At 44.4% G+C, this 24116-nt stretch overlaps 1 protein-coding gene across 6 annotated transcripts in view; it reads left to right on the plus strand.

The window, feature by feature from the left end:
- Positions 1 to 24116, plus strand: part of ATP13A2 (ATPase cation transporting 13A2) — a 650312-nt gene that overhangs the window by 587870 nt on the left and 38326 nt on the right. For all 6 annotated transcript variants that reach the window (XM_085608574.1, XM_085608571.1, XM_085608572.1 and 3 more), the window contains 2 exons: positions 1409 to 1632; positions 3395 to 3546. In XM_085608574.1, coding sequence (XP_085464700.1) covers positions 1409 to 1632; positions 3395 to 3546 — 376 coding nt within the window. The remainder of the gene's footprint in view (positions 1 to 1408; positions 1633 to 3394; positions 3547 to 24116) is intronic.

A 24116-nucleotide genomic window follows, 5' to 3' on the forward strand; every position in this document is an offset into this window, starting at 1 on the left:
CAACATATATAACCTCCCCATCATATTTTGCAGGTAACACATTAATGAACGATTCTGTATTGTGGCTGAAAGAAACGCCCAGTGTACAGGACCCAGAGGGTGCAAGAGTTTGAAAGAAAGATGTCGGTATGCGTGGGAATTTCCATATTACTGGTAGGCATGTCTTGAAAAAGCATTAGCAATGCAACAGGTCTCGCATTTACGAGAGTTTGAGCTATTGGCATTGTAAATGGCAATGACTTTCATTTATGTGTTGTTTTTAAAAATGCGAGACCTATTGCATTGCATAGCGTTAGGAGAGAACATGTCCTGTCTACAACATCAGGCAGGACAAAGCTATTTGAGAAAATAGTGCTTGGAGGCTGTAATTAAAGCCTACCGAGTAACAACATGCTTAACAGTGGGTGTCACCATGGGAAGTTACAAAATGAGATAAGGCGGTACTAAGGAGGGACTACTAAGCCTATTGGCCAATAAACAGCCACAGTTTACAATGGATAATGACACAAGCCAATGAAAAATATGTGGGCAGTGGGCGGAGCTTCAAGACCCTACCTGAATACGGCATGCCTCACAGAGCAGCGCATGCACTACCTAGGCTTGACCCAAAAATGGTCCAGTTGTTACTTGGAGGTATAAAGAGGAAGGGAGACATAGGGATAGGATTTGGTCACATCAACAATAATAGTTATAAATATAGTGGAAGCAGGCGAGAACTGTTAAACTGTCTAGCATCTTGCATTAAACAATCAGTTCCTGGAGTTTGCTGTTCAGATCAGCGTTTATGAATATTTATAAATATTCCATGAAGCGCGATTGATATGTAACCTAGCTTTATCACCATCTCACCATCCCTGGATTCTTAATTAATTTCAGTAGCAATGCTCCTCCCTCTTGACAAACCAAATTAATTTAAGCAACTTTAGTGAACTGACAAAATGGACTGAAGGGCCGACTGGAGCTCTGGAACATCTTGCCACCTTGAAGCAGTAGCACAGTTTACCTCATACGGAGGCTGTGTTTATATGAAGAGTTAGCTTCAGTTGTTTCACTTTTAAAGGAGAGAACATAAAAGATTTACAAGCAATGCTACATTATCCAATTTTAAGCCAGTTCTGATTTTTGGGGTATTTTTTAATAAATGTATATTTGAATATATTGAAAACAATTCAGTAATTATTTTTCTAAGATTGGAGTGTTATTTCATTCTATTAAAAAAAAAGTGTTCCAGGTAATCACTGAAGTTACCTGTGATGGAGAAGTGGAGTTCCAGGTAAGTAGTTTTTCTGCTTCATGCATAGTCTCCTTTTTGAGAGAACTGGGTATCTGCAAAGAGGGATGACTGTTTGGGTACATTGTTTTCCCATTGTATTTTCATGCCAACATAATAACGTTTCTCCTTTCTTAGGCCAACACCAACATCAGTGACTTTGAATTCCTCTTCTTTGACTTGGTCATCTGCACTACGGTGGCAGTGTTAATGGGACGCACTGGCCCGGCAACGGAGTTGGGCATTGTGCGCCCCCAAGGGACTCTGATCAGCATCATGGTGTTGGGCAGCCTCATGTTACAAACTCTGCTGCTTATCCTCGTGCAAATTGTAACCTATTACATCACAACCACACAAAGCTGGTAAGTGGGTACTTGATGCATTTGACAAAGCTTTTGCATCTTTGAGTAGAAAACACACTATCTGCTAGGCTGAAATGCCTGTGTCAGTAGCAGCTGCACTCTACAGCAAGGAAAACCTGTCTTTTTCACTAGAAGGTATTCTCTGTGGCAGGTAAATGTTTGTCTCTTTTACACACTCTGCCCCTCTTGCTGTCTTTCTCACTAAGTCCTGTACATTTTGACAGACCGAGCTCTCTGCCACTATCTTGGGACATTCTGCAGTAAGAGACTTTTTCATCCCAGTCACTTGTAGCACTCTCCAAAAAAGCCAAAACCACAACCCTCTTTCAATGGAGGGTACACACTGTTAGGACAGATTTGTCTGGCCATTGAAGTGAACTCCATACTTGACAGATCCTTCACTCACCATCACTAGTTTGCCTGTGGCTAGCGGATGAACTCTGACCAAGGGATCATCACTGGGTACGTTGTGCTACAGACAGAGGCTTCTTTCTCTATAACCAGTTAGTACACTGTGTCTATCACAATATATCCTCTCACACTCTGTGAAAAGGCACTGCCTTTTCTGTCTCCCTTTGTCTTTCTAGCAGAACCTAAAAAATGTTTCAGTAAAATTTACATGAATGTTTTGTAATGTTCTTCAGACACAATTCGAACAAAAAGCTGTAAAATTCATAACTACAGTTTGTATTATTATCTAATACAGCCTAGCCATCCCTGGTTGCAATACATAAAACAGGAAACTCCTGATTTGGGGAGATGTGAACTTTTTTCTTCCCCTCTAAAGCTAACCAGGAATAGACAGCATACAGAGGAGTGTGACTCAACCAAAACCTCTGTCAGGCACTATGTTAACCTGCAAACCACACCAACATGGAACCATACCTGTCTTGGATAGATACCACCTGGAACAGAGTCTTGTTAACTAGATTTTGGTTTAGTATTGTGAGGTGGCATCTAAGGTTCCTGCTGAGCCAATTTGATCCCACCAATGTGTCAATCTACCCCTGTAACGAGTCCTCACCCCAGAGTCTCCTCCTTTTTATCTTTTTCTTTAAGTATTATAGGGCCTACTCTAAAAGGTTTTTAGTCCCACTAATTAGAGCTTGTTATATTAGAAGACGTGCTGAGGCTCTGTTGTATTTGACATCACTGAATTCCCCTACACACTGTTGCTGTGTTTGCTCCTTTTTAAAGAGTGCCCTCGCTAAGAGAAAAGAAATGGTCTTTTAATAGTCTGAAGCTATGTGTTGTTGGCATTGTCTTCATGTGTTTATCCCTGATAGTTTTATTATATATTTATTCTCCTGCTGACTGTAAAATATATATATATATACCTGGGACCGTCTCTTTTTAACAACGTTTTAACCTTTGTACTGTGCTTTTATGGCTGTGTTTTACTGCCATAATAAAGTCCTATCTGATTGAATCATCTAATTCGTACAGTATTTTTCATACTTTGTGTAATGTGTCTGCAGTGCCATACATTATACTTTGTTAAGCCCTTGTAACTTGTTTTGGCACAGTTTGTCTGAAATGCATGCTAAGTGTTTAGAAGCAGTTTGCTTGAAAGGCTCGCAAATTGCTTATTGTGTATGAAGATCTTATCCGGTGGTTTGTCTGCAGTTTGTATGAATGACTTGTTTGTGATTGGTACAAGGTTTGTATCAACAACATGTACAGTTTTTTGGATACAGTTTTTACTCATAGTCTGTACTCGCTGGTATCTCACAATCATCTCACTGTTTCTTTTTGGAGTCAGGTTTGTCCCTGTGAATGGTTCGTCTACAGTCCACCTCCATCTGCCTAATTATGAGAACACTGCCATATTCTGCGTCTCTGGCTTCCAGTACCTGATCCTAGCTGTTGTCCTGTGTAAGGGACATCCTTTCCGGAAACCACTTTACACTAATGGTAAGTACAAGAGAACTGCTGCTTTGAGAAGTTGGGCCCAAAAAGGTTTGTCCCTCACTGGCTTAGTAGAAGAAAAGGCCAGGTATACTCAGATGTGCACTGGCATCAGTGCCTTTTAGTAGATGTGAGTGACTGATTGAGTAATACCTCAGGATCTACACACCAGGTTAAAACACCCAAGAAAAGTCCGGTGATCAGCCATACAGCAATCCTGTCATAGGATGGCTTCCCTTTACAACTCAGTCATCCCGTGTTTGGTGGCATCAGAACAGTCCATTTCTAGCGATGGCACTTTCACCTTTCTTACACAAGTTACAGAGATCCACGAGGTGCTGACATCTACTGTGGCCGACATATTTTTCCCCCATCTCTCTCAAGTGGGCGCAAAAAGGCCAAACATCCCTGGTTTAAGGACAGTTGTCGGACTGCAAAGTTAGCCTTGATAGTCAATCAAAACTAAAGACGGATCCCTAATCAGAGAAAAGAGGGCACTATATAGAGCCGTACAAAAAGGGGTGGTGATGGACGGAGCATCAGAACCAATCAAACACTCACACCCAGTCAACAGATCTGGGTTTGATCCATCACCGTTCTTTAGCCCACTCTGCCACCCCAGTTCAGACATGGCCATATGCAAATCAGTCTGACCTTGTGCCTCATGGGAACATTCCAGCCCGAACTGCCAAGCCATGCCTTCCCTGGACCGGAAACAAGCTTCCTAGGACCGGTTTCTGGCATTTCAGCCGTCTTCAGCCAGGCTTGTTTGAATCCAGTGGCAAAGTGAGCAAGGGACTCACGTCTGAGCATACCCTGCTAACTTATGGCGAACAAAGTGGTACAAAAGGGGGGGGGATACAAAAGGGGGGGGTACAAAAGGGGGGGGGGTGCTCACTTTGCCAATGGATTCAAGCAAGCTTGGCTGAAGACGGCTGAAATGCCAGAAACCGGTCCTAGGAAGCTTGTTTCTGGTCCAGGGAAGGCATGGCTTGGCAGTTCGGGCTGGACTGTTCCCATGAGGCACAGGGTCAGACTGATTTGCATATGGCCATGTCTGAACTGGGGTGGCAGAGTGGGCTAAAGAAAGGTGATGGATCAAACCCAGATCTGTTGACTGGGTGAGAGTGTTTGATTAGTTCTGATGCTCTGTCCATCACCACCCCCTTTTGTACCACTATATAGAGCCAGCATCACCGAAGCCCAAAAACTTTGGGAGCTTGACAAGTGGGATTCTCTGAAGCAGGCCCTATCTGTGAGAAAGTGGCTCTGTATATACTGTTCCTTAATAGGTATAGGGTGTACCGAGTCCACAGTCCCCAAGGGTTTGGCAGAGGCTAAAGTTAGATATAACCTTACTCTCTAAAGTGGTAGCTTGGTCGAGTAGTATCAGAGGACAGTGTAAAGCATTTGTTGTACACACTCAGTCAGCAAATGGTCTCACACACTCAATAACTGAACTCTAGGCCAATGGTTTATATATATAAAAATATATGCTTGTTTTATTTTAGAACCAACACTTGGCATTAAAATATACTTTCTCAGAATGAGATGCTTTATATAAATACTTTTGCAATATGCAATTGTCTTTTGTAAACAGTTACAAGTGGTTGCAATAGACAACACTATTTTAAACACAATCATGCATTGAGCTCAATAGAAATTTCAAGTTATTTGCAACAGATTACTTTTAGGATTACTTTTGGAATTCCAGGACTGGATCCTAGATTCAGTCCTGGGTCAGTACTTGGAATCAAGTGATGAAAGTCGACTTAATTACTGTGATGATTTTTAAACAATATTTAGCTATTTTAAAAGTTGACACTTAGAAAATATTTCAGAGAAAACAGTCAATGATTCCCTATGGAAGAAAATTCAGGTTGCAGGTACAGTATGTTCTCGTTACTTTTGTAATCCAGTACTGGGTACCTAGACTCAGTACTGGGACCTTTATCCAAAACAGGTAAGTAATTACGTTTTCAGATATTATACGATTTTTAAAGAATATTTAAAGATTGCAGAAATTGACACTTAGAAGAAATTTCACAGAAAAACAGTCAATGATTTCCTACGGGAGAAAATTGGGTTACTGGTATTTTTCAGAGTCAGTGCTGGGCACCAAGATCCAGCACTGGGAGCTCACCTAAGAGCAGGTGAGTATTTTCGTTTTCGTTACTCAGCTGATTTTTGGTGAATATTTTAAGATTTGAAAAGTCCACACTTAGAAGAAATTTAAGGAAAAAGCCAGTCAATGTTACCCTATGAAGAAAATATTTATCGGTTTAAAGGTAAGTACTCGACTGGCAGTGTTGAGGTTCTGGTCATAGACTCAGGAGTCCCCCAGGGTCAGGTAGGTACAGTTGGTTTACCCTCAGCGGCTCTAGGGCGGCCGGGTGCAGAGAGAGTTAGGCCCAATGTTATCCTATGAGGGATAGGGGGGCCTTGGTTGGTGGCTGCTGACTAGCAAGCCACGCGGCTGTGGGAGCTGGGCTCCTGGTCACTTACTCAGGGCAAGTGGGAAAGTAGGTAGGTGTAGAGGTTGCACTGCCAGGGCCACTCGGGCGGCTGGGTGCAGGGTGCTTTTGAGCCTTCGGGCGCTCAATTGATTTCAATGGGAATTCTCCGGTTTAGAAAAAGACTGCAAGCTCGGGGACGAGGATTCTTCAGGTGCCACCACCACTTCGAGAGGTAAGTTGGGTAGTTGGAGGATAGGTAGGTACCCCGGGATTGGGCACAGAGGGCCGCGGGGTGCCGTGTGCAGGGGTGCCTTTTGGTGTCGGGAAATCTTACCCTCTGTTGATCGCGGTAGGGGGGGCACCTTGTTCTGAGGCTGCAGGCTTCTTCAGGAGTGTCGAGGGAGGTCCTTGGGTGCCGGACTCGGGGTCACAGTCGCCGTTGGGTCGTCCTCGTGGTCTTTGTTCACTCCGGCACTGGCCAGGCTTGGCTGGTGCAGAGTGTGCTGGGTTCGCGGTTCCGGGCTGCTGCCAGGGATTAGAGGTAGGTTTTGAGTAGAGCCTCTACTCATGGGAGTCCCAGGGGCTTAGAGCCAAAAGGTAGCCAGGTCCTCCGGGGTTTGTGAGGTTGCTGGCCACAAGAGATGCCGGGTTGGAGCAGGAGCAGGTTCGAGGGTCGACAGGCCGGTAGGGCTGGGGCCAGAGCAGTTGGTGTCTTCCTCTTCTTAGCAGCTGCAGGGCAGGTCTTCTTTCTTCTTGCTCTTCTTTGTATATCGGAATCTGGAATCTGGGGAAGGAAGGTTCAGGGTGCCCCTAAATACTAGATTTAGGGGCGTTACAGGTAGGTGAAGGGCAGGGACCAATGGGTCCCTGTCCTGGGGTGGGGACACCCCCTATCCTGCCTCTCTCCTGTGGGAGGGGGGCAGTAGCCTAGTCCTAATAGGGTAGGGCTTCCCATCTTCAAGATGGCGAGAGCCCGGAGATGTGCTTCACCTCGTCTCCCCACCTGAGGCGTGGGGTTGGCAGGCTGGCACATCCCCTGTCCTTATTTGGGGTTTCCGGCCAAGCTTACCGCCAGAGTGGGGGGTTGCAGTGGCCTGGGGAAGCTCACAGAGGCGGCATGCCTTTGAAGCTTCCCCCTGCCCATCCTGGGGGAGGAGATTTATCACCTCGCCCAGGATGTGCATTGTTGCAGGCCCAGGAGAGCAGGGGCTCTTCCACCAAGGGGTCCAGCAACATGTCTGCTGTGTGGCAGCCTAGGCAGCCTCAGAGCAGACGTGGATTGTAGGTTAGGTTTAAGGGGGCATCTCTAAGATGCCCTCTGGGGTGCTTGGTACATTAAATCCCACACTGGCATCAGTGTGGGTTTAATGTGCTGAGAAGTTTGATACCAAACTTCTCAGTCTTCAGTGTCGCCATTATGGTGCTGTGGAGTTCGTGTTTGACGAGCTCTCAGCACCAGGTACTCTTAAATGGCAGCACTGCACTTACAGTGCCCAGGAATGGACCTGGGTACTGTAGGGGCACAGGGCTTCTGCTCCTGTGCCCACACCATTGGCATAAGGCACCCAGCTAGAGGGTTTGCTGATATATGCAATGGCAGTGTAGGTGATGGGCATGGCACACAGGGATGTGTGCCATGTCGACTCTTTGTTTTGTCTTGCACCCAGACACCCAGCCTGCAAAGGCAGTGTGTGTGTGTGTAAGGGTACAGGGCCTCTAAGGGTGGCACAATGAGTGCTGCAGCTCTTAGAGGCCTTCCCTGGTCACAAGGCCCTGGGTACCTAGGGCACCATTTACCAGGGGCTGACATGTGGCCAGGGTTTGCCAATTTGGGTTTTGTGTGTTTTAGGGAAGGAACATAGGCCCTGGGCACCTGATTGGCAGGCGTCCAGGGCACACTCAGTCAAAGTACATTCAGCAATTCAGCAAAAAGTGGGGGCATACCATGCAAGAAAGATGGCACTTTGTTACACTATCCACTCATGACATGAAGGCCTTCTGGTGCATAGTCAATACAGGTAGCAGCGAAGGGAAGCAGGCTATTGAACCTAACATTGCTGCTGATGTCTGGAAACACCATTTTGAGGCCCCTTGCTTAAGGTTGGAGGATGAGGGCATTAGTACAGCTAAAGATAACACCCCACCGCAGGACATCTGCCTAGCGGCCCCTCAAATAACTCTTATAGACATAGCTAATGCCTTAAGCAAAATTGCCCCTTCCAAAGCTCCTGGATTGATAAGATCCTAGTGGATCTCTTCCGCACTGAGGCACCTATCTGGGGCCCCTATTTGTGGATCCTGTTTAATGCCATACTGCAGGGAATGGCAATCCCAGCCACGTGGGCTGGCGCAGAAGTTCTTCCTGTTCATAAAAAGGGTTCACCACTTCTTCCCTCCAATTACAGACCCATAAGCTTAATTGACGTTAGCCAGAAAATATTTGCCTGGGTATTGTTGGTTCGTCTCCAGACCTGGATGGACGAGTATTACGTCCACCATAGACCACATTTTGAGGCTCCAACTCTTGCACTGGAAAACGGTGATTAGAGAGGGTGGCAGCCTCTATCTGATCTTTGTGGATTTAAAAATCTGCGTTTGATCTGGTACCTAGAGATAAACTGTTGGCTGTTCTAGGGGGCTGGGGGTGCCGTCCTATCTTTGCTATATGCTCAGGCGTTTGCACGAAGGCAATTAAGCCCAAATCAGGTTTGGCAAACAAGGTGAACTTACCACTCGTATAGCTATAGGGGTAAGACAGGGTTGTGTGCTTGCGCCCACCCTCTTTTGCCTATTCATAAATGCACTCATAGATGCATTGAATGCAGGAATGTCTAATGATGCACCCAAGATAGCGAACAACAAAGTACCGGCAATGATGTTTGCAGATTACACTATTGCTCTCAAAGTCACCAGTGGGCATTCAGAGGATCCTCAACAACTTCAAGGCCTTTTTTGACAGTAGGGGTCTCGAAATGAATTGTCAAAAGACCAAATATACGGTCTTTAATCCAACCAGCTCTACTCGCCCTAATCCCAGCCTGAATGGCATTCCATTAGAGAGGGTGTCTGTATTTGAGTACCTTGGGGTCACATTAACTGAAAAAAATTGACTGGGGAGTTCAAATCAACAAAACAAGCCTGAAGCTAGCACAGAACACTGGAGGGTTGATCAAGTTATTTAGGATCACTTTCCATAAACCCCTTGGACCACTCTTGGAAATCTATAAAGCGCAAACTAGGGGTGCTGCAATGTGTGGGCTGAACTTTGGGCGTATAGTTCTCTGAGAATTATCACCAAGTCTGAGAACACTTTTGCTAGGCAGCCATGTGGTCTCCCTCTCAGTTCACCGCTCGTACCGCTTCGTCTGGATTTGGAGGTGAGGCCAATTGCTGAAGAAATTGCTCCTAGACCTTTAATTTTTTGGCGTTGCCTATGGTTTACCCCCAGAACTGGCTGTGTATTGGGATGAGTTAAAGGAGATCTTGGGCTTGCACAGCACTTGGGAAACTACTGTGGCTAGCAAATGTCAGGGTCTAATTTCTGGACATGGGAAGAGCAAGTTTATGGTACAACCCTGAGGAAGCCTTTACCACAATTTCTAGAAAGGAACTGGCCTGGAGTTATAGGAAGGGTAAACTCAATCGTTTACAGGGGAGTTCAGCAACAGGTTCATTAACAGTTGTATTTTTGAGTATAAAAGACCAGTACATCTTAGAGCTGCTGATCAACACAGTTCATGCCAGTCTTCCAACAAGATTATTCAAAACGTAGGAGAGGTCTTGTAAATGAGGATAGCAAGTGTTTCCTCTGGCCTTATGACTGTCTTCAATAATGATTAATTGCCTGTGACTTTGGATCTTATCATACAGTGAGACAACTCTACTCTCTACTGGGCTCCAGGGCATGGTGGACCTTCTTGGTGCCAAATTCTTGGCCGCACGAGACACCTGTGAGAAAGCCTGTAGGACCACTGCTGTGAAATGAGACAATACTTGTTACAAACTGATTTGAAGAAACATGCTGTCGGGCATCCCTCTCGGGAATCTTAGCACCAGATGATTAGAACTAATTTCTTCATAGATGAAAGGGGGTCCTTATGGAATAGCTTAGTCCACAGGAAAAGTGGTTCACCCATAGAGCCATAGTATCACGTTAGTGTAGTGGAGTTGAGGTAAGTCTTCCTTGTCTGTGATTCTTCACAAATTACATAGAGTAAAAGATTGAAAACCTCTTCATGATATCTCATGTCATTAAACCGGAGAAATAGTTCTCGAGATATATAGATAATCTGGCTGTGGCTCCTATCAATGAATATCCACATCTGATTGGGACCCTGTGATCCCCCAGGAGGAGAATCACGAAGGAACTTGAAACAGCAAAGTGATTTACAACTTCTTCACAGCTTGGGATTTTTCAGATCTCCCTTTTTGCCACAACAGAAAATGCAAAATGTGGCTAGGCATTCATATTTGCAGAACCTTTTTCCAAGGTGAATGCCATTTCAGAACGGTAAATAGAGTCCTTCCCTAGGATATATTTAACCCCTTCAGCGCTGGGCGAATTCCGCCGCGGTGCTGAAGGGTTCGTGCGCGGGCGGGCCCATGACGGAACGGTTCCGTCATGAGCACAGCTCAACCGTGGCTCATGACGGAACCGTTCCGTCATGAGCATGGAAGGGGTTAAAGGGATCCAGGGTCATGAAAAAGATGTAATCCCAAAAAGTAATGACTTATAAAAAAAAATTGCAAAATCCAAAAAGGCATTTAGCCATCTACATAAAGTCTGCATAAGAAAAGCACCAGAAGAATACCATAATCAAAAAACAATTATTTATTGTCATTGTTTTTTCATTATATATCATTCAAAGTACAATTAAGATGTTTTGTAAAGGTTTAGGATGGTGTTGGCAATGCAGTGTGGGTTCTTTAAATTAAATACAGTAGTGTATTAAAAACAATTATAATGATTAAGTACAATAGTTTCCAAACAAAATAATACACATTTAAATGAGCTCCTGGAGTACAGTCAAATGCAAATTTTACAAGGATACATTTTTTCTTCAACATGTGATAGTCATTATTCAGTTAGTCAATCTGTGGAGTTTTTGGGGATGTTCATCAGCACAAAAACATGACCACCAAATTTCATATAGAAAATAAGTTCACGAACTTACGAAAGACATTTCTGGTGATAATAATAAGACGTCATTATACAGAAACATGCTATCTAAATAGCAGCAGATGCAGATAATAAAATGTGATGTAATTTAGGCTTTAACCAAATCAGATGTCACTTCACGTTATTGGATTTAAACAAAGAGTCCAACAAAAATTTGTTTTTTCACATCTGAACATGACCGAAAGGGTGTGCAATGTAGATATACCAATATAAATGCCTAGACTGCACCAAACATGATTAGATTTCGAAAAACAGAAACTTCACAGTTAGCAATGGGCCACAGGAACCACGAGTTAGTTATCATTTGAACATGTGCTTTTGATAGAAGTCAAAGAGATTTTTATAAATAACAAGAAGAGGTTAAACATAATATAGAAATGTGTTTTATCCCTGGTATCTCAATTTAATTACACAGCTTAGGAGGATCAATCAGTGTGATGATTATCACTTACTTTCTAAAGTACACACATACACAGAGAGCGACAAAATACAAAGACGCTTATTACAAAAACAGATGTTATTTTATTTGCCAGGGGTGTCTAATTAATAAAACTGCTGATGAGAACACAAAAAAATGAAGTGCAATCACCAAGCATTATCTTCTGTTTTTTGCACATGATACACAAATCCACTTCTGGCTATACAAAAGACAAAACGAGCATACCAACATCACTTTGTGTGTCATAAGTTCCAGAGAAAGAAAGAGAGCTTCTTTTACAGGTGTGAGTTAGAATTGAGGCTATCATCTTCGGAGAAACTGACCCACTCACCTTGTCTTTCTCACCCAACCTTCCTCTCCCTCATTCCCCTGGTACCCCTCTCATCCACTACCCGATAAACAAGCCGACAAGGGATTGGTTTTTAATTTGCTTCTTGAAATGTTGCTACTTCTCGGAATCACAGCTGTCTAGAGCTCGTAAAGAGCCTTGCCTATAATGCTCTCATCTACACTGGCCTCCCCAAGAAACTCACTGCAAGGTTGCAAAGACAAAAGACCCAGGTAGCCAGAAAGTGCTTTAACCTCTGTAAACCCGACCATATCAAGCCAGTCCTGACCGCTGTTCACTTATATCCAGTTGAAGCTAGGATAAAATTCAGGGTTCTCTCCTCACTGTCCATAAAGCCTACAAGTAACAGCAACTGGCACCTCACTGTCCCTTCACTCATCATACATCAATTACAGCCACCTATGATCATTGAAGAGAGTAGAAATTGGCATTGTTCTTGGTAAGTTCTCATCTCTACAGTGAATCCTTCAATTAGCAATACAAAAAACTGAAATGTTGAGAACATCGAATTTGGCACTCCTTTTTTTCTGAATTAGTTTGACTTTCATGGTCACTCCCATCATCCAGTAATCGTGTTACCCCCCACCAGTGCTTTGAAGCAACACAAATGTGACAAGCGTCCTTTAGAAAACTTCAAATAAAATATTACCCAGGCATCCTGCTGGATCAGAAAACTTGAAGTCAGTACTTTTGCACGTCCATGCGTGCTGATGTCTCTCTGTTTTTATGCACCTTCAGACACAGATCGAAGCTTCTCGTTTTACACTTTTATTTGTCAGTAATTTTCAATGTACAAGGGAAAATGCCCCATACCACCCAAGATAGCGGGGTTCAAACCGTGCTAGGACTGTCGCGTACAGATGTGGATGGACCTTCACAAAGTGTTTCTTTGGTGCCTGGGGTGGGAACACAACTCCAGGAACTGTGATGACTGCACCCAGATGACTCCGAAGGAATACGTGATTGTGAAGTGGAGCTTTATGTCATCAAACACAGGAAGAATGCACACCTTGACTGGTCGAAGTCGAAAGTAAGGTCCCTTTCCCACTCCCAAAATTCCAGCAGCAGATCATCACCCAGGTCAAAGTTTTCAAATCGGTCTGAAAAGAAAGAGAAGCAGTTGAAAGGGGAATCTGCCTCCTCCTGCTACTCTTGAACTCCAAAGAGAGTGCAAGATCATCAGTAGACCTCCTGGTCTCACTCATGAACTCCACTCGAGCCGATTCAGAGTTTAGTCATGCTGCAACCCTAGTTTCCAGGACCATCTGTGACATTGCAGCAACTAAATTCCTTCATTGTGGCCATGCTGCACATTTTTGGTACTTTACCAGTTCATTCTGGAACTTCATTGAACCCCAAGGATCCACAGAGGCCTCCAGTCAGGCGTCAGTGGCGGGTTCACCCCCGGCGCAGTATGTGCCCCGAAAACCCGCATTGGATTGATGACCATCTCTGATTTCAGCTCCATCCTCTGCGCTGGTCGCCCTCACATTGACACTGATGCTAAATCGAGACTGGTAGCCTATTGTGCTGTTCGACTCCAAGCAGAATACATCACTAACACGGCCGCTTTTGTCTTTCTCTGGGGCACAGCCAACTGGTAATCCTTCTGGATCTTGTACCTTGCCCTTACCATGCAGTAGGACGTGAACTGTGCATAGTCTTTTCGGCACTGATTCAGATAATGCCAACTTCTGTGAAGGGGAGGATTTTATTCACAGTATGATGAGGACAACTTGTATGAAGAACTGCAAGATGCCAGTGGCCTGGATATTTCTCCAGACCCTTGCCTTTTTTCTCCTCCTGGCCCTGCCACTGAGGAAAGCACCTCCTACGATGTGGTTATGCATAGAGCGGAAGAAGTATTAGACCTATAGCTCCCAAACTATTGAAGTGAAAACAAATGTTTTGAAATTGGGACTGCAGTCTGGTCAAGCCCCTACATAACCTTTATTGCATTTAAATGAGGCCCTTGCGGATATCCTCTTAGGCACTTAGGCCCCATATCCAGGACCACCAGTCAAGAGGACAGTCGCATGCCACCATTGCCCCCCACCCCCACCTAGGAGACCCACCCTTTCTTAAGCAACACCCTATGCTGGAGAATTTGGTTGTGCAGGTGTCCACCGTAAGGCAAATTCCAGTCCAATTCCTGCCACCCCACTTGATTGTGAATTAAAAAGAAAAGAGGCCTTTGACAAGCAGATTTTATCCTCTACAAACCTTGCTCTGAGGTCTGTGATAGCCCCAAACCCTTCGAGTGACACACATTTTTTTATCAGCGGTTCCTGACTACCTTTGGGTATCCTTTCCAGCCTGACACCACCAACTGCCTAGGGCACTCAATCCGTGGTTTTTTGGCGCCATCTCTGTATGAGGTCTGTAGCTTCTCTGAGGATCTATACTATTTCTGCATATTTAGGACCCCTAAAATCTTCCCTAGGTGTCCCTGGGGGTGGATGTGTCATGTAACAATAAGCATAAAAGATGTTTTATATGCCCTGATGATGGAGAAATTGTTCATTGCAGTTTCCTCATTGTAGATGCCTAGTCCCATAGGCTACCATTACAAAAATGGGGTAACCCAAAAGTCAAGGACCTTGGTGTAAACTTAATACAAAAGACAGTGGTCCCAAACCAATTGATAACACAAAGCAATAATCCTATTAAGTTATATCATTCTACGAATCTGAGCTAAATAAGCAGAAATTATTTAAGATAGCTCATGGTATTCAATACAAGATTCCAACCTGAAAGCAGCAGCAACATCCAATTTTTGAATCACCATACATTTATTTACGCAATTTCATAAGTTCTATGATATTTGACACATGGTTGCTCCAGAGGGAACGTGCATAAAGCAAGAGTGCTAAAGGGTGAGTGAGTGAGAAGGAAATAGTATGGAACACAGTGAGACAGATATTGATTAACTTCACAGGGAGACGGTTGTAAATCACCGTTCAAACGAGCCTGGTCACGTTTAAAGATATCACAAATTAATTATATATTTGGCAAAACAGAATCAAATTCTTGATGTGGCACGTAAGAAGATTGTGTGTCCCAGGCTTTTCAAAAGGGGCGTCGACGTTTCGACCCGTCTAAGTGGCACAGAGGAAATTTGGAACCTTGGCCGTGCGGGTCTTCTTCAGGACAAGGGGAGGGCGGGGCAACCTGAAGGGGTCCTAGGCTTGATTGTATGCCTGGTATGGATCCAGGCGTCCCGTTCCTAGTGGTAACGTGTGAGGACCAATTTTTAAAACTTCATGTGTCACTACATGATATGCAGAACTGCACATAGAGACCATATGCGTGTCTCCCGTAATTTCACAGACTGCCAAACTGAAACCGTTTAAATCGGTCAATTCTGAAGTGTCACAGCCAGTTTAGGTGGAGACCATCTACTTGTCTCACGTACAGTCGGAGAATCGCCAAACTGCAGCCATCTTCTTCCTCCATTCACGTAGCGTCTCACCGCCGGTGAACGGTGATTTACAACCGTCTCCCTGTGAAGTTAATCAATATCTGTCTCACTGTGTTCCATACTATTTCCTTCTCACTCACTCACCCTTTAGCACTCTTGCTTTATGCACGTTCCCTCTGGAGCAACCATGTGTCAAATATCATAGAACTTATGAAATTGTGTAAATAAATGTATGGTGATTCAAAAATTGGATGTTGCTTCTGCTTTCAGGTTGGAATCTTGTATTGAATACCATGAGCTATCTTAAATAATTTCTGCTTATTTAGCTCAGATTCGTAGAATGATATAACTTAATAGGATTATTGCTTTGTGTTATCAATTGGTTTGGGACCACTGTCTTTTGTATTAGTCCCATAGGCTAACATAGCAATAGTTTATGAATGCGTAACTATTGCTAGGTATACAAAACAAACTGACATTCAAGGACTTAGGAGAATGGCATTGATAAACCAACAATATGCTATTGTTGAATTTATCCTATAGTATACAGAAAAGAAGTTATAAGACATTCCTCTCTGTAAGCCAACATTCTGCCTTCCTGTGGTCTCCCCTCATTGGTCAGAGTTAACAGGATTCTTTGATGAAGTGATAAGTAGCTCACCTAGAGAGAGGCTATCTGGTAGAGAGAGCTCTGCTACACAGGAATGCCAGAGCAGGGGAGAGGGGTCATAAAATATGGAGCTTCAAAGGGAAGATAGGACAGACAGGGAAGGCAGGTCCATCTACCCCCTCCCCCCCCCCCCAGTCTACTTACCTAGCCAAATGGCAGGCTTAAGGCAGGAATTTGCAGATGGTAGGGAGAGGAGAGCAATGTAAATGAGCCACACTGGAGGTTGGTTTAACTCGCCCTACTCAAAGTAAGGCCTGCAGACCACTTGGGGCCCGCCAGACCTTTCCTTCCAGCAGTTACGGACTCAGCGTCATTACTGCTGTTGTGATTCCTCGGGCCGCATTTGCCGAGAAAAGGTCAATGGGGTTTGCTCAGACAATCAGGGTCTTGCTTGTTCACCTGCGGCCCCCGCCCTAATCTGCAGCCATGACATCATATGCTTGTGTCGCGGCAGGAGATGCTATTAAAAGAAGGAACGCAAGTTGCTGCCTTTCTTTACCTGCCCTTACCCTGCCTACCTATCTCGGATTAACCCCATCGCCGGCGGAAGCAGTGTGTGCCCAGCTGAGACGGAACTCAGATTCATTGCCACGGGGCACCAATTGCCGTTGCTCCTCACCTCTGAAAGTCGTAAGTGTATGAAAATGGCACCCTTGTTATTGCTGATGCCCCATATTTTGTGGTTCTATGTTGCTCGACCTCTCTGTTCATGCTATAAGCTCCCACACAAAAGGCAAAGATATCCTTTGGGGTTTTCGAGGGGGGACAAAATCTTGGGCAGAAGAGTTATGTATGTATTTCTTTTGGATTTATTGCGAGTGGTTAGGTTTTGCACATTAAGAGCATGCGACAATAGATGGCGGTGTTGCTTCATTCTGGTAGTGACCCATTTTGAGTTAATCAGTTAAAATTTACTTTTTATGCTAGGAGTTTGTTCTTCTCTCCGAGTTAACAGGCAGGGCTTTTAGTGGGCCAGGGGTTTAAAAGCAGGTGCTGAGACGCGGGGGCTCCATTTTTGTCTCCAGTGTGGAAAAAAAAATATCAACTCGGCAGCAGCACCACTGCTCAAAAAGCCTTTGTCATTTCGAATCGGCTCGTTTTTGGTCTCGCCTGGTGAACGCAGCGCGAAAGCGCTGTCGCCAGCGAGATCTATTGTTGTTGACTTGCCTCGGAAGTGGGACAGGAGATGGGCACGTGCAGGGCGATTGGAGCCTGTGAACGCGCCAGTGAACACGCGCGATGTGCACATCTCCTGTCCCCCTTCCGTCCTCACCAGCCTCATGTAATTATTATTTTTTTTTAAATGCACATGCGCGCCCGAAGCGCGGTGCGCTTTAAAAGTACAGCATGCCCCCTTACCAGCTCTTGTGGGGACTCCGGCTTGTCTTGTGTCTTCAGCGGCTCACTGCAGCACCGTCTTGCTCACAGGAGCCCCGCCTGAAATCCTGCTTTGCCCGCACCATGCAGCATTCACGAAGGCGGGGTGGGCTCCCGCCAGACTTCTGCTTTTCTTTTTTTGCCTTGGCCGCTTTGGCGGCCCCCTCCCTGGGTCGCACGATGTAGCACTCATTAAAGTACGGCGGCTTTTGAAGTCCGCACGCGCCGCCGCCACTGGGCACGAGCCGCAGTCGTAGAACACGCGACAGTTCCAGTTACAGCGCATGCGCGGGCAGCCCTCGCCCTCCCAGGTCTCCTCGCCAGCCCAGATGTGGAGCTGCTTTCTGGCGGAAGAGGCTCGAGTAACTCATTTTATTTACTTTTTTTTTTTACTTTTGGGTTCCGCACTTGTATTCGTGCATTTTGAATTAAACTACCAAAACGAGAAAGATGCAAAATGCAATAAAAAAGCATGAGAGGGTGAACGAACAACTAGCACCTGACATGGGGCAACTATTACATGTCCTCACGGGATCCCTTTCATCCTGTTCTGTTCACTCAGCTCGATTTCTGCAGTAAACAGTTCTCTACAATTGAACAATGTGTCCGCCGGGGGTTCCTTGTGCTGGTAAAGCGGCTAGGGTCCCCCCTTCCAACAGGCATATCACTCCCCTTGTCTGCAGCACATTTCCATGCGCAGAGCATGACTGACATCACAGCACCTTTTGTTGCTCAAAGCCTTAGCTGGTGGACAGACAGTGTGAGCAGTCATGTGAAGTCGGGAGAGTCCATTTCAGGAGAAAGGGGAATCTCTAAGTGATCCTCTGTGCTTCTTGCTGCCTCTTAGCTTTCATCTCGCCAGCACTCCTTGTGCAAAACTGACTGTTGTGAAATATATTTTTTTCGGGGGTGTTGCGTTCTGCAAAGGCTTCCAGGAGAATGAGTCATGTGTGCAAAATTAAAGACTCCCCTGGTGCGCCCCTCTGTGGTGTAGTCCAGGCTTCAGCTGGAGTGTGCCCGTAGCAGCCTCGTCTAGCTATGAAAAGTTTTCGAAGGAATGTCAACTCCACTTCCAGCGCTCGGCAGCCAGCAGGAACCTGGAGACGCCGGGGGGATTTGCAATGAGTGAACGGGACCCGACCTGCCCAATACCCACTGTCCCAAGGGACAATTCAGGGGCTCCGATTTGAGGTAGATTAAGCAGAGATTGAAGAGCATGGTGAAGCTGCCCGGGACAGCGGAGAAGTATTTAAAAAACGCAGCACCCCAGGGTACTGCCCGGGGCAAAGGGTTGTTGACCCAGCCGGGCTGAAGCACTGCTGAGGCGGGGGAGCAGCCATGGAGGAGGAGGACCAAGCGGCCTATCCAGAGCCCCAGGAGGAGACGCACATGTCCGATGGCATTTCCAGGCTCTGGACTGATGTGATGGGGATGCTGGTGAGTTTTTGTGTGAGGGTTGGGGGATGGGAGAGCGCTGGGGAGCTTGGAGTACAAATTACAGAAGACCCAGCAGATCTGAATCATAACTGTTTGTACCCGAGAACTTTCCTAACATTCGTAATGCATTAGTGATCCCAAGATGTACCCTTGCAGGCGTGAAGAGATCATCCAGTCATATTTGTGGAGGTGCATACTGGGTAATGTAGTCCTGCTTATGCAGCAAAGAAAGTAAATCTATAAGTACCGGGAGGGCTCAAAAAGGACAGAGAGCCCTCCCTACAAACTTCTGACATGATGCAAAATCGTACTATTCTTTATTGCTTTGTTGGCTTTTACTTCTGTAGCGCTTCATACCTTGTCATAGGTGTCTGTGTGAATTACGGTGGCACAGTAGTTGCCACCCACAAAAACTGGTACTTATTTTCCGACTTCGGAAGGATGAATGGATGCGCAAGCCTTGATTAGACTGGTTCTATTCTGGCACTTGCAGCCCTGATCTAAACACGGAGCCAACAGGACTACAAATCCCAGAATGCAAAGACAACAAGCATTTGCAATGCAATAGGTCTCGCATTTGCAAGAGTTTAACCTATTGGCATTGTAAATGACAATGCCTTTTATTTATGTTTTAAAAACCAACACATAAATAAAAGGCATTGCCATTTACAGTGCCAATAGCTCAAACACAAACAACTGCGAGACCTATTGCATTGCAAATGCTTGTTATTCTTTCAGTCTCATCATTTCAGACCTGAAGCATTTTCAATATTATATACAACAAAGCCATAATTTTTGCTTATTTATCTTATGCAACTAACAACTATTGGGGTCTCCATTTTCGCGCTTCGGTTGAGAAAAAAAAAAAAATCTCCACTCAACAGCAGCACCACTGCTCAAAGCCTTTGATGTATTTCCAAATAGGCTTGTTTTAGTTCTTTCACAGTTTCATCATTTCAGAACTGAAGAATTTTAATTTTATATATTATATACAACAAAGCCATAGTTATTACTTATTTATCTAATGCAACTAACAACCATTGGGGTCTCCATTTTGACCCTCGGGGTGAAGAAAAAAAAATCACAACTCAACAACTGCATCACTGTTCAAAGATTTTGATGTAATTTCAAATAGACTGGTTTTAGTTCTTTCGCCGTCTCATTTTTTCAGAACTGAAACATTTTCAATATTATAATGTATATACAGCAAAGCCATATTTGTTGCCTATTTATCTTATGCAACTAACAGCCATTGGCAAAGCCAATTGTCCTGACTTGTTGCTGGTATAATGTTACTGGTTATATCTGGATGCAATGACAAACAGCAAAATACCAGTAGGGTGGCACACTATGCTAACCACAGATTTTTGGCTTGCGTGTTTTTAATCCATGCCCTGAATTTTATCGGCCATGGCCCTTTGAGAGAACCTCCAGTTTTTTCATCCCACTTGAAGCCCTGTAACCAGGCGATCTGTGTCAGTTATGTGTATATTTATCGCCATAGTTTGATCTAAAAATCTATTTCTAGGTTCTGTTGCGTGTCTGTTTATAGTAGAGAAATACTGCTATTTGATGAGTAGTTGCGGAAGTGATGCTGTTTTCAGAAGTGTATAAGGATTTTCTTTTTTCTAAGGCCATAGTTCACCTTTTGTTGATTTTCAGAGTCTTCACTGTCTCCTACATTATTTCTTTACGTTTATTCAGAGACCAGATTTGGAGCAATTTTTTTAGCATTCATTATATTGCACTTATCACTCAGGATGTAGGCCCCGTTAAGAGTCCGCGATGTGTCTTCCTACAATGTTAGTGTCTTTCCCGGTACACCTCCAATTTCCCTTTGAAGGAGACCGGGGGATCCCATGGGTGGGTGCAGAGCATGTCTTCTTGGCTCTGTTGCTGTGCAGACCAGGGCTGTAAGTGGGATGAAAAAAGTGAGGGAGTCCTTGAAAGGTGTGGACCCTACATAATAAAGCAGTGTTTGGCTATTAAAAGTTAAAGTCGCTCAGTGTTGCAATACATGCTGCTGGAGTAGGCACATCCCTCCAGCTATCCAGTACAATACATCTTCAGTGGTATTCTTGCATTATTGTAAATTTAGAAAAAAATATTTTGAAGAGAAATGAGCCACAGGGGCTTTCATTAATTTCTGCCACCATCAAAAGATACCCACTTGTGTTTCTCCATTTTCAAGCTGATGTGTGGCACAGTATCCTGTGCGCTTAATAGCGGGCATCCACCATTTTGGATGTTTGTGGCCCACTTCTGGTTGCAGATCCGGGCTGTTTGTCGAGCCTGGATCTGCAACCAGAAGTGTGCCACAAGCCCTTCCCTGAAATATTCATGACAGTGCAGTATTTTATATAAATTTGAATTCATAAGTGCACAAAGGGACACTGCTTCCTTTAGTAGCTTTATGGTCCAAGAAAGAGACTGGGATTAGAATAAGCGAAATAGATGTGTGAGAATAATGGCGCTTCTAATACCTTGGAAAAGCAGCAGGAATAACATGAGATGAGCATATGCAGCTGAAATGTAATGATGCTCCGTTTATGCATAGTGCATTATTCCTGTGTACGTGTCTCTCTTATGTATTTTGCATTGAACAGCTGGCTTCTATGTTCAGCCTTGAGATGAATTTGTTTTGTATTTCACTCACAGAATCTCACATCAATAGAGAAAATCGTTCCTGGGTTAGCACTGCTTTGCGTTACTGAGCGCCGAAGGGGGTGCCCAATGGGTGGAGCATGGGCATTCCCATCCAACAACCCAATGTTTCTGATGCTAAACCCTATTTACTAAATAAAGTAGACGGGGTTTAGCGTCAGAAAACGTTGTCCTTTTGAAGTAGGCGCAACGAAGGAGAAATGCTTTCATTTCTCCTTCCTTTTCCAACTTTGCATGTGTGATGCACTTTACAGCACACATAAAAGGGGGAAAAGGGTTAAAGTCACTTTATGCATAGTCTTTTGTACTAGAAGGGTATCTCTCCAGTACGAAACCTATGGTAGATACCTAGAGACACCCTTGCACTATGGCGCAAATGTGTCTCTCTGGCACACGGCTGGGGATTTCAGCACAGGTGCTAGGGAAAGGGGAAACAGCCTTTACAACGAGGTAAATACATCGCATGCATTTGCCTCGCGTTTTTAGCATGCATTTTTTTACCACAATTATGCATTTACATCACATACCAATACCACAAATCTAAGGTACGTTGGGATCTCCCCCCACAAATACATTGTTTTTAAATATAAAAACAATGCTTGGTCTTGGAATTCGATGTAAATGCATAACCGCGGTAAAAACATGTGTGCTAAAAAATGCGAGGAAAATGCATGCAATGTATTTACCAGCGTTGTACCTTAATACAACCGGGAAACAGCCTTTACAACGAGGTAAATACATCGCATGCATTTGCCTCGCATTTTTTACAGCGATTATGCATTTACATCGCATACCAATTCCACAAATTTAAGGTAAGTTTGGGGGGGTCTCCCCCCACAAATGCATAGTTTTTAAGTATAAAAACAATGCGTGGTATTGGAATGCGATGTAAATGCATAATCGCGGTAAAAACATGCTTGCTAAAAAATGTGAGAAAAATGCATTCAATGTATTTACCAGCGTTGTTCCGTCGTACAACCAGGGAAAAGTGAGGAGAGTGCCATATTTCTGTAAATATGGCACTCTTCTCCTCTCTCCTTTTCACGCAGCACATTAGCGGCTGCTGCTCTGCGCTGCATGAATAAGTTGTCAATCCGGCCCATAGTTTTACTTCTGCAGAGGGATTTTGCAGGGTAGTAACACCTCTGCCCCAGAGACTGCCAAAGGGCAGGACTCTCGCTGCCCCAACGACTGCCAGAGGGCAGGGCCCTCTCTACCATATGTGGTCCACCAGGGCCTCAAGACTTCAGTTCACTATTGCAAGTGGCAGGATATTTTGCTTAGCTACTATTTCACCTGTCTGGGTAAGATGGAAAGGGATTTGAGGTAGTGGATGCACTGTACAAATGTGAACTTAATTTATTCAAGAAATTGTGGTCTCATGTTATTTCTTTCTTCATTCCGCTAATTATCTCAAGTAGGGATGGCTGTACATGAGAAATGTGATAACAAGATGTTTCATTTGTGAAGCACTAATATCTAATTATAAGCTTAAATGCACAAATACATCTAAATATGTGCACATAGGGCACTGCCAAAACATGCAGTGAGAAGTAAACACTCAATGTGGACATTTACATTCTTTTACATAAATTTTATTTTCAAACATGTTTCCCCCCAAATAGCAGCACTCAAGTGTCACCTCATTGGTTTGTGCAGAGCTCTGTATAAGACTCGGGTGTGCCCTCGGTCGTGAGACGGGGTCATGAACACAAATCCTGTTTTCCTGGAATGTGTTCATAAGGAACCCAAAAGAAATGGCATACAGCCGGTTACAGTCTTGTAAAAGACCCAGATTCATACAGAGTGAACACAGGGTGTTCCAGGCTTCGTGCGAAGAATATATTTTGGTGAAATGTCCAAAACAGAAAGCTACTTGTCTCCTTGGCAAAGAAAAGGTTAATGTGCTCAAAAGAGATAACCTGGAGCGGCACTATAAAACACGATATTCTGACTTCACAGAAAACTTCCCAATGTCCTCAAAACCGCGTTCTGCGAAGGTGGCATCACTGAAGCAAGCCGTTCTATCCCAACAAAAGCTCTTTCTGTGCCAGATGAAAGAATCTGAGACTGTAACTGAGGCATCCTTCCAAATATGCTACTTGTTTGGAAAACATAATTTTTTTTTACAGAGGCAGAGCTGGTTAAGAAATGTTTTATTTCGGCAGCAGACATTTTATTTGCCAACTATCCTAATAAATCCAACATTATGAAGGAAATATGTGCATTACAACTGTCAGATTCCACATGCACACGTAGAATTGAGTCAATGGGTGACAGTGTTCTAGCATAGGTCATCAATAGAGTCAAGCTGTCCCCTTTCTTTAGCATTGCTGTTGATGAGTCAACAGATGTAGGTGATGTGGCTCAGTTAATGATTTGGGTGAAGTAATTGGAACACGAAATCATTCCAAAGGAAGAGTCCCTCTGCCTTTTGCCATTGCATGGTCACAAGAGGAGATGGTTATTGGCCAGCATGTGTTATTTCTTTGAGTCTCATCACCTGCCATTAAACAATCTTGTAAGTATCACTACAGATGGGGCACCTTCCATGATTGGACATGAGAGACTTTGTATCTCTGTT

This window comes from Triturus cristatus, chromosome 1_2, assembly GCF_964204655.1.
Source record: "Triturus cristatus chromosome 1_2, aTriCri1.1, whole genome shotgun sequence".
NCBI lineage: Eukaryota > Metazoa > Chordata > Amphibia > Caudata > Salamandridae > Triturus > Triturus cristatus.